The 10009-nt window shown below is 46.6% G+C and overlaps 1 protein-coding gene across 1 annotated transcript; it reads right to left on the bottom strand.

Annotated features, from left to right (window-relative positions):
* Positions 1-220: 220 nt before the first annotated feature.
* Positions 221-2204, bottom strand: LOC138867314 (DNA-directed RNA polymerase II subunit RPB1-like). The gene is made up of 2 exons (XM_070142438.1): positions 2159-2204; positions 221-1872 (listed from the first exon to the last, which is right to left on the bottom strand). Exons 1-2 carry the CDS (start codon positions 2202-2204, stop codon positions 221-223), a joined length of 1698 nt encoding a protein of 565 aa, XP_069998539.1.
* Positions 2205-10009: the final 7805 nt, after the last annotated feature.

The raw sequence follows: 10009 nt of genomic DNA, 5'->3' as shown, positions 1-10009 counted from the left end.
TGTGTGTGTGTGTTTGTGTGTGTGTGTGTGTGTGTGTGTGTGTGTGTGTGTGTGTGTTTGTTTATGGTGGGGGGAGGGGGCAGGGAAAGATTGTTGGAGGGGGGGGGGATATTTAGAAATGAGTTGGCTGCGTTACTCGGGGTGAAAGGTGGTGTAAATGTGCTTGTTAATTTACTTAATTCTCTTGATGTGGACGCTTGTCTCAATAAAAGTATCGTAGTCAAAAATAGTCATGGTGATTGGAGAGGCATTCGGGTGTGTTGTGTGGTTGTAAAGAGGAAACTGGGGTGTGCTGTGGGGGCGTAGTGGGAAACTGACGTGTGCTGTGGGGGCGTAGTAGGAAACTGGGGTGTGCTGTGGGGGCGTAGTAGGAAACTGGGGTGTGCTGTGGGGCGTAGTGGGAAACTGGGGTGTGCTGTGTGGGCGTAGTAGGAAACTGGGGTGTGCTGTGGGGGCGTAGTGGGAAACTGGGGTGTGCTGTGTGGGCGTAGTAGGAAACTGGGGTGTGCTGTGGGGGCGTAGTGGGAAACTGACGTGTGCTGTGGGGGCGTAGTGGGAAACTGGGGTGTGCTGTGGGGGGCGTAGTAGGAAACTGGGGTGTGCTGTGGGGGCGTAGTGGGAAACTGGGGTGTGCTGTGTGGGCGTAGTAGGAAACTGGGGTGTGCTGTGGGGGCGTAGTGGGAAACTGACGTGTGCTGTGGGGGCGTAGTGGGAAACTGGGGTGTGCTGTGGGGGCGTAGTAGGAAACTGGGGTGTGCTGTGGGGGCGTAGTAGGAAACTGGGGTGTGCTGTGGGGGCGTAGTGGGAAACTGACGTGTGCTGTGGGGGCGTAGTAGGAAACTGGGGTGTGCTGTGGGGGCGTAGTAGGAAACTGGGGTGTGCTGTGGGGGCGTAGTGGGAAACTGGGGTGTGCTGTGTGGGCGTAGTAGGAAACTGGGGTGTGCTGTGGGGGCGTAGTGGGAAACTGGGGTGTGCTGTGTGGGCGTAGTAGGAAACTGGGGTGTGCTGTGGGGGCGTAGTGGGAAACTGACGTGTGCTGTGGGGGCGTAGTGGGAAACTGGGGGTGTGCTGTGGGGGGGTAGTAGGAAACTGGGGTGTGCTGTGGGGGCGTAGTGGGAAACTGGGGTGTGCTGTGTGGGCGTAGTAGGAAACTGGGGTGTGCTGTGGGGGCGTAGTAGGAAACTGGGGTGTGCTGTGGGGGCGTAGTAGGAAACTGGGGTGTGCTGTGGGGGCGTAGTAGGAAACTGACGTGTGCTGTGGGGGCGTAGTGGGAAACTGGGGTGTGCTGTGGGGGCGTAGTAGGAAACTGGGGTGTGCTGTGGGGGCGTAGTAGGAAACTGGGGTGTGCTGTGGGGGCGTAGTGGGAAACTGGGGTGTGCTGTGGGGGCGTAGTAGGAAACTGGGGTGTGCTGTGGGGGCGTAGTGGGAAACTGGGGTGTGCTGTGGGGGCGTAGTGGGAAACTGGGGTGTGCTGTGGGGGCGTAGTAGGAAACTGGGGTGTGCTGTGGGGGCGTAGTAGGAAACTGGGGTGTGCTGTGGGGGCGTAGTGGGAAACTGGGGTGTGCTGTGGGGGCGTAGTGGGAAACTGGGGTGTGCTGTGGGGGCGTAGTGGGAAACTGGGGTGTGCTGTGGGGGCGTAGTAGGAAACTGGGGTGTGCTGTGGGGGCGTAGTGGGAAACTGGGGTGTGCTGTGGGGGCGTAGTGGGAAACTGGGGTGTGCTGTGGGGGCGTAGTGGGAAACTGGGGTGTGCTGTGGGGGCGTAGTAGGAAACTGGGGTGTGCTGTGGGGGCGTAGTAGGAAATATATTAGGGTGTACTGTGTAGTGTAGAGGGGTCTCTGTGTAGCGTAGAGGGGTCTCCTATTTGGGTGTGCTGTGTATAGAAGTGAAATATATAATATAAGTGAGATATACTGTGTGGCTGCGAATGAGAAACTGTGGAGTGTTGTGCAGTGTAGAAGGAAACTGGTTGTTGTGTTGTATATCTGCTGCTTCATATATATGTGTGCAGAAGTGTGGGGCGAGTGTTCGGTTATATGAGCGTAGGCGTGTGTACGAAAGCATATTAAATATGTGCGTGTGTTGTAAAGACAGGCATGTGTGTGTTTGTGTATGCGTTGTGTGTACTGTGGAGGGGGAGTGTACATAAATTCAATTACGCGCTGTTATCCTTTTCATGTTGCTATTGACTACATATATCACCATGACTGTCGCTGAGAAGGAAATCGAGGAAACAGATAAATCAACTAACAAGATTATTACAATGTAAACCTCAAAAAAAAGGAAAAAATCAGAAAGCCTGTACCCTGTAGCCATCTTAACTTTATTGCGGGAAGAAGGAGGGAGGATGAGGAAGGAGAGTTATCTCAGTAGGCCAGACAATGGACTCTGATCTCCAAGGGATGCTGTGAAGTATTTTCGACTTTGGTCAGTTTCCTCTGTCTGTGTTTATTTTTTTTTCTCTCTCACTCTTTCTCTCTCTATCTATCTATCTATTTCTCTCTCCTCACTCTCTATCTCTATGTATATATCTGTCTATCTTTCTATCTCTCTCTCTCTCTATCTATCTATCTATTTCTCTATCCTTCTCACTCTTTCTCTCTCTCTCTATCTCTATCTATCTATCTGTCTCTCCTTCTCTCTCTCTCTCTCTCTCTCTCTCTCTCTCTCTCTCTCTCTCTCTCTCTCTCTCTCTCTCTCTCTCTCTCTCTCTCTCTCTCTCTCTCTCCTTCCTCCCCCCCCCTCCCTCTCTCTTCCTATCTCCCCCTTTCCCTCCTTTTCCCTCTGTGTGTGTATAAGATAAATAACGAAAGCAACGTATTATGTGTGTGTGTGTGTGTGTGCGTGTGTGTGCATGATTATAAGCTGTGTATGGGTGAGAAAAAACGACTAACATTCAGGCTAAACAAATATATTTTTCTTTTCTCTCTCCTCATCCCTCTCCTTTAGACAAACCCTTACTCTTTCTTCCATCTTCCTTTTCTTTTTCTCTCCCCTTTCTACCTCTTCCCTCTTCTGCTTCATTTTCTCTCCTCTCCTTTTCCCTCTATTTCCCCCTATTACTTCCTCCTTCGTATCCTTTTCTATTCCGTCTACTTCACCCTCTTCTACCCTTCCCTCTTCCTACTTTCTTTCTCTTTCCTTCTCCCCCGTCTCTCTCTCTCTCTCTCTCTTTCCCTTTCCTTCTTCCACATCTCCTCCTCTTTCTCTCCTTTCGCCTTCCCCTTCCCTTATCTCTTCCCCTCTCCCCCCTTCATTTTCCCGCTTCTTCTTCTCTTCCCTTTCGTTTCCACTCTTCCTCCTTCTCTCTCCCCCATTTCCTCTCACTCTTTCTTCAACTCCTTCCTTCTCCTTTCCTCCTCTCTTCCTTCTCTTCCCCCCTCGTTTTTCCATCCCCTTCCATCTTCTTCTTCCTTCTTGTCTCTTCCATTCTACCTCCCACTCCTTCCCTTTCTCTTTCTTCCTCCCCTTACTACGCTTCCTCTTTGCTCCCCCCCCCCTTTCTCTCTCTCCTTCTCTGTCTTCCTCTCTCTAGTTTCACCTTCATCTCTTTACTTCCCTCTTTCTCCCTCTCCTTCCCACTCCTACCCTCTCTTTCTCCTTCTACTTCCCACTTCTTCCTCTCTTCTTCCCTTTCCTAACCTCTCCCCCACTCTTCCTCTCTCTCTTTCCTTCTCTCCCTTTCTACCGCTCCTTCTTCCCTCTCTTTCTCTCTCTCCTTCCCTCCCTTTCTCCCTCTCTCTCCCACCCTTCCTCTCTCTACTCCTCTTCACCCTTCTCCGTCTCTTTCCCTCTCTCCTTCCCTCCTTTCTCCCTGTCCTTCCCTCTCTTTCTCCCTCTCCTTCTCTCTCTTTCTCTCTCTCCTTCCCTCCCTTTCTATCTCTCCTTCCCTCCCTCCCTCTCCTTCCCCCTCCCTCCCTCTCCCCTCTTTCCCTCTCTTTTTCACTCTCCATCCCTCTCTTTCTCCCACTCCTTCCCTCCCTTTCTACCTCTCCTTCCCCCATCCCTCCCTCTCCCCCTCTTTCTCTCTCTCACTTTCCCCCCTTCTCCCCCTTCTCCCTCTCTTTCTCTCTCTCCTTCCCTCTCTTTCTCTCTCTCCTTCCTTCCCTTTCTCCCTCTCCCCCACCCCTCCTTCCCTCTCTTCTCCCTCTCCTTCCCTCCCTTTCTCCCTCTACCCCCACCCCCTCCTTCTCCCTCTCCTTCCCTCCCTTTCTCTCTCTCTCCCCACCCCCTTCTCCCTCTCCTTCCCTCCCTTCTCCCTCTCCTTCCCTCTCTTTCTCCCTCTCCTTTCCTCCCTTCTCCTTCCCTCCCTTCTCCCTCTCCTTCCCTCTCCTTCTCCCACTCCTTCCCTCTCTTTCCCTCTCACTCATTCTAGTTTACGACACGCAGCTGTCCCTGGTCGAGGCCAGGCGCCCAACCCACATTCACTAACTTCTATGGTGTGAAAAGACCAATGATTATGGGATTAGGCAAAAAAAAAAAAAAAAAAAGAAAAAAAAAAAAAAAAAGGCGAAGAGAGAAAAAAGAGAGAGAAAAAAAGGCGAAGAGAGAAAAAAGAGAGAGAAAAAAAGGCGAAGAGAGAAAAAAGAGAGAAAAAAAGGTACGAAAAAGAAATGAGGGAAGGGGGAAGGGGGGGGGGGGTGAGGGGGAGAACGGGGAGCTGGTGACACAATGGCAGTTAGACGAATGACGCATGCCTAAGCGTGTGTCATGTTTAAAGAGGTGTGTGGCATGACACTAAATTAAGGCCGTTTTTGGAACCGCGCGTGTTTCCCATTATCTCGTTACCTTTTATGAGCTTTCGTGTCGTTTCGGTGGAGTGGAGAGTGAGGGGAGAGAGTGAAAAGGGGAAAGGAAGAAATGAAGGAGGGAGGGAAAGTGAGGGGAGAGAGTGAAAAGGGGAAAGGAAGAAATGAAGGAGGGAGGGAAAGTGAGGGGATAGAGTGAAGAGGGGAAAGGAGGGAGGGAGAGAGAGAAAAAAAAATATGGAGGGAAAGAGAAAAATAGGGAGGAAGGGAGGGAGGGAGAGAGAGAAAAGGGGAAACGAGGGAGGGAGGGAGAGTGAAAAGAGGAAAGGAAGGCGGGAGAGAGTGAAAAGAGGAAAGGAGGGAGGGAGAGAGAAAAAAATAGGGAGGGAGGGGAATGTGAGAGGAGAGGAGGGAGGGAAAGGGAAAAAAATAGGGAGGGAGAGAGGGGAAAGGGGATGTAGAAGGGAAAGAGTGAAAAGGAGAAATGAGGGAGGTAAAAAAAATAGGGGAGGGGAAAGTGAGGGGAGAGCGTGGAAAGGGGAAAGGGGGAGGGAAAGAAAAAAATAGGGAAGGAAAGTGGAAGGGGAAAGTGGCTGTAGGAGATAGAGATAAAAAAAAGATTAGGATATAGGGAGAGGGAGAAGGAAAGAGGGAGGGAGAGGGAGATGGAGAGAAGGGAAGAGAGAGAGAGAAAAGGAAAGGGAGAGAGAGACAGAGACAGGCAGACATAGAGAGAGACAGAGAGAGAGGAGGGCAGAGACAAGGAGAGAGAGAGAGAGAGAGAGAGAGAGAGAGAGAGAGAGAGAGAGAGAGAGAGAGAGAGAGAGAGAGAGAGAGAGAGAGAGAATGAGAGACAGAAAGAGAGAGAGGGAGAGAGAGGAGAGAGAAACAGAGACAGAGAGTCAGAGATTGACAGAGCCAGAAGGAAAGACAGAGACAATGACAGATAGAAAAAATGAGAAAAAGCGAAAGAAAGAAAGAGAGATCGAAAAGCAAACAAGTCCCAGACAGGTAGTTAAACCAACAGACAGTTGAAGACTGGAGACAGATCGTAACTCCCCCTGTACTTACAAAACCTCCCCTTTACCCAAATGACCTCTCAATGTGCTGTAGTTACTCCGCCCAAGAAAACAAACACGCAGATCCCTTACCCATAAGCCCTTACCCTAAGGTATAACGACCCTTAAACGACCCCTTTATATTTACATATATGTCAAGTCACAGTCTCCTTCTGTCGGTGACTTGGTCTCTCTCCCATTCTTTCTCCGTTTTCTGTTTTTTTTCTTTCTTTCTTTCTTTCTTCGTTTCTTTCTTTCTTTCTTTCTTTCTTTCTTTCTCCGTTTTTTTTTTTTTTTTTTTTTTTTTTTTTTTTTTTTTTTTTTTTAGCTCAGCCAAGGGGGTTATGTTTTTGGTCAAGTTGGGTAGTTTGTTTGTTTGTTTGTTTGTTAGCAGGAAAACGCGAAAAGTAATTAATTGATTTTTCTGAATTTCTTACCAGAGGTGTGTCTTAGCCTATGATGCGATCCGGATATTATTTGTTTATTTGTTAGTAAGATAACTCAAAATATAGACAGATTTTTAAAAAGAAAAAAAAAAAAATCAGAGGTGTGTTTTAGGCTAACTTGGATTCCATTAAATTTTGGTGGTGATCCGGGTCCAGGATTTTTTTTTTTTTTTTTTTTTTTTTTTAATGGTTTCAGCATTACCCCTATCGCCTTGTCATGTTTCCCCACTCTTTCTTCTCCTTCCTTCCTCTCTCCCTCTCCCCCTCCCTCCCTCCTTCCTTCCTCTCACTCCCTCCCTTCCTCCCTCCCTCCCCCCCTCCCTCTCTCTCTCCCTCTTGACAAATATTGTCTTCAGTTTCAGAGCTTATTATCTGAAACTTAATTGACCAGTTTCTTCATAACTACCCCTTCATATTGGTAGCCAGACACAGGGGCGTGGCCGGATTTTAGCAAAGGGGGGTGGGGGGGGGATGTCGTAGAAGGTGGCACTGAAACCCGAGCCTCGTATTTTCTAATTAGTTTTAGAAGAGTCCGACAGAGTAAGGCGGGACTGAGTGAGGAAGAGGAGGAGCAGAATTAAGGGTTGTCAAGTAGTTGTTGTTGTAATAGTATTTGTAATAGTAGTAGTAGTTGTTGTTGTAGTAGTTGTTGTAGTTGTAGTAGTAGTTGTACTAGGATTAGTAGTTGTAGTAGTAGTTGTAGCGGTAGTTGTAGTAATAGTTGTAGTAGTTGTAGCTGTTGTTGTAGTAATAGTTGTAGTAGTAGTTGTAGTAGTAGTTGTTGCAGTATTTGTTGTAGTAGTAGTTGTAGTAATTAGTGTAGTAGTAGTTATACTAGGAGTAGTAGTTGAAGTAGTAGTTGTAGCGGTAGTTGTAGTAATAGTTGTAGCACAGCCCCCTCCCCCCCTTGTGCTTGCGCCTCCGTTTACAAGTCGTCAAGCAGTTAGTTTTCTCGCCTTTTCTTCCGTTTTCTTTTCTCATTCAATGGCTAAAATCATGGCGGAAAAGACCTTGGTGAACGGCAGTAATCTTTAGAATAAAAATGGTGCTTTTAACAATACCGAAGGATGTAGTTTTGAAATGATTTTGTTTTTATTATCTTTCTGTTCCCTTCCCCCTTCTTCTCTCCTCTTTTTCCTTCTTTCCTCTCTTTTTCCATCTCTCTATTTCTCTCTTTCCTTTCTTCCCTTCCATTCTCTTCTCTTTTCCCTTCCCTCTCTTCCCTTCCTTCCTCTCTCCTTCCCTTTCTTTCTCTCTTCCTCTCTCTTCTCTTTTCCCTTCCTTTCTTCCTCCCTCTTTCTCTCCTCCCTTCCCTCTCTTCCTCTCTGTTCTCTTTTCCTTTCTCATCTCTTTTCATTTCCTCTCTTCCCTTCCTTTCTCTTCTCTTTTTCCTTCCCTCCCTTCCTCTCTTCTCTTTTACCTTCTTCTCTTCCCTTCCCTTTCTTCCTCTCTCCTTCTCTCTTATCTCCCGCCTCTCCTCTCTCTATCTCTCCTTTTGTTCTCATAACTTCTGCTTCTTTCAACACGTCATAAATGCATCTAAAAAAAAGTATACTATATGAAAAAGAAAGAGTGGAAAAGTCTTAAAAAGAGACAATGATAATTAAATGAATGAACGTCAGACGAGCAGTAAAATTATCTTTTAATACGTAACTTAAGATTTTGTTTTGTCGTAATTAGAAAATCCAGTGGTATTTGTTTTATCGCAGTGAAAATGGTAATTATCTGTATGTGAAAGATGATTATTAAATGAAGCATTTAGTATGTGAGTCTGTGCCGTAAACACAAATACACACACACACACACACACACACACACACACACACACACACACACACACACACACACACACACATGAATATATACATGTATATATAAATGTATTATATATTCATATATATAAATATATAATACACACACACACACACACATGAAAGCCTTGTTATAATTAACATACACACCTGTGTGTGTATGTGCTTACATACACATACACGGACACACACACATGTAATACAGGTAGATAGATAGACATGTGTATGTGCACACACCGGTGCATGGTTATTCCGTTGAGTATAACAAAGCTTTCATCATTAGTACGAATCTGGAGAAATTATGCGCAGTAAGAAGAGTTGTTATTACAGGAAAGACCAGAAGCTCTCCAACCAGGACAAGGCGACTGACCAAACACGGGCACTGGCTTCCCATCAAGAGTATGTACGACAGGATTACTTACAGCAAAAGTCCCACCTTTGCATAATGTCGCTAGCTAGGGCAGAAAGTGGGGCACCTCGTACAAGAGAATTTCGTATAGTGTCTTTGTCCCCCGACGTAGCGCCACGTTCCCACGTTCGTTCCAGCTACAGTGTCTATATACAAGGGGGTCCTCGGTTTACGACGGTCTCGACTTACAACGTATCGTGGATGGGGAGCAAGAAGGGAAGGAGGGGGGAAAAGGGAGTAGAGAGGGAGGGAAGGAAGGATGGAGGAGAGAGAGGGAAGGAGGGGAAGAGAGGGGAGTGGGACGAAGGAAGTGAGGGGAGTGGGAGGAGTAAGGTAGAAATGTAACGACACTCACTGTCTCGCGTTCGTTTCGACTTTAACGGGAACTACACTTGATTAAGAATTAGATTCCCTTTCCTTTTAATATCACTTTTATTCGTTATCATTCATTTTTATTAGTATTATAGAGGATTTCAGTTGAATGTATTGACAATATTTTACAAACCTCTCTGTTTCTCTCTAACCGAATTCATAATAAGACAAAAAAGAAAGAAAGAAAGCAGTAAACTCCCCCCCCCCCCAAAAAAAAAAAAGGGAGAATTCAATATAATTCTAAAACCCCAATTATAAAATAAAAAGTGCACCCAAAGACACGTTTCCGAAACGTGTTCGTTCAAACTAAGTGTGGACATACAGGGGGTCCTCGGTTTATGACGGTCTCGACTTACAACGTACCTTGCATACGACGCTAGAAATCGGGAATAAACGAACCAGATATTGATGGTAAAATCTCCTTTATCCTCCCTTGTAATAAGTCTCAAAGAACCAAACTGGACGCGGAGGAGGTTATCACACAATGTTCAGTGATATCGTGTTCCCTGTAAGTGTACGAGTATAGTGATTATTGTGTTTCCTTGGATGGTGAGAGCGGCCATGGAACGCAGTCGCTCCCGAAAGCTTACCGCCGATGACCTCCTGTCCAGCCATCGGGTCGTGGTGATGGCGACCCTGCTGAAGACCTCTCGACGAGTCTCAGCAGCTGGTCTTATTCATCCGTTTCGGCGTCGTGTTACTCTACTATATTATAAAGATTAATAAACAATGTTATGAAGAAAGTCTTTGTTGTTTTTTTAACCCTTGTCCTTTTACAGCTTTTGCACGCGGCTCTGCTCGACACGGTGATATACTCGATAAATGGTAACGTTTCGGGATCTACTTACATCCTTATCAGATGATGAAGCCGAAATAAACAAACGGTTTGGTTTATGGTTCTTTTTTTTTATGGCTGAATTTTGTGTTATGTTTGTTCACGTTATCGTTCCATGATCATGTTCACTAACGAAGTCGATTTGTACAGAACATCTTGAAAAGTCTGCTGGACACTTTATGACGTAGACTGCGAGATAACAACCTGAAGAAGCTCGTCAAGGAGGGAACCACGACAGAAAAAAATACCGAATACAAATGAAGTGCATCGCAAAATGAAACCACGTCGAAATCCTTCGTTAGGTTTTGATTAAATGACGGCGCGGTCAGAG

Source organism: Penaeus vannamei, chromosome 29 (genome assembly GCF_042767895.1).
Source record: "Penaeus vannamei isolate JL-2024 chromosome 29, ASM4276789v1, whole genome shotgun sequence".
Taxonomy (NCBI): domain Eukaryota; kingdom Metazoa; phylum Arthropoda; class Malacostraca; order Decapoda; family Penaeidae; genus Penaeus; species Penaeus vannamei.
Note: the sequence above shows the minus strand (reverse complement) of the source record. Positions and strands in the feature narration are given on the sequence as shown.

Bases quoted from the DNA above. Each gene is read 5' to 3' on its own strand.
- LOC138867314 (XM_070142438.1), bottom strand. From the start codon at position 2,204: ATGGTGATATATGTAGTCAATAGCAACATGAAAAGGATAACAGCGC. The intron at 1,873-2,158 runs GTAATTGAATTT...TTCTATACACAG, and splicing joins CATGAAAAGGATAACAGCGC to CACACCCAAATAGGAGACCC.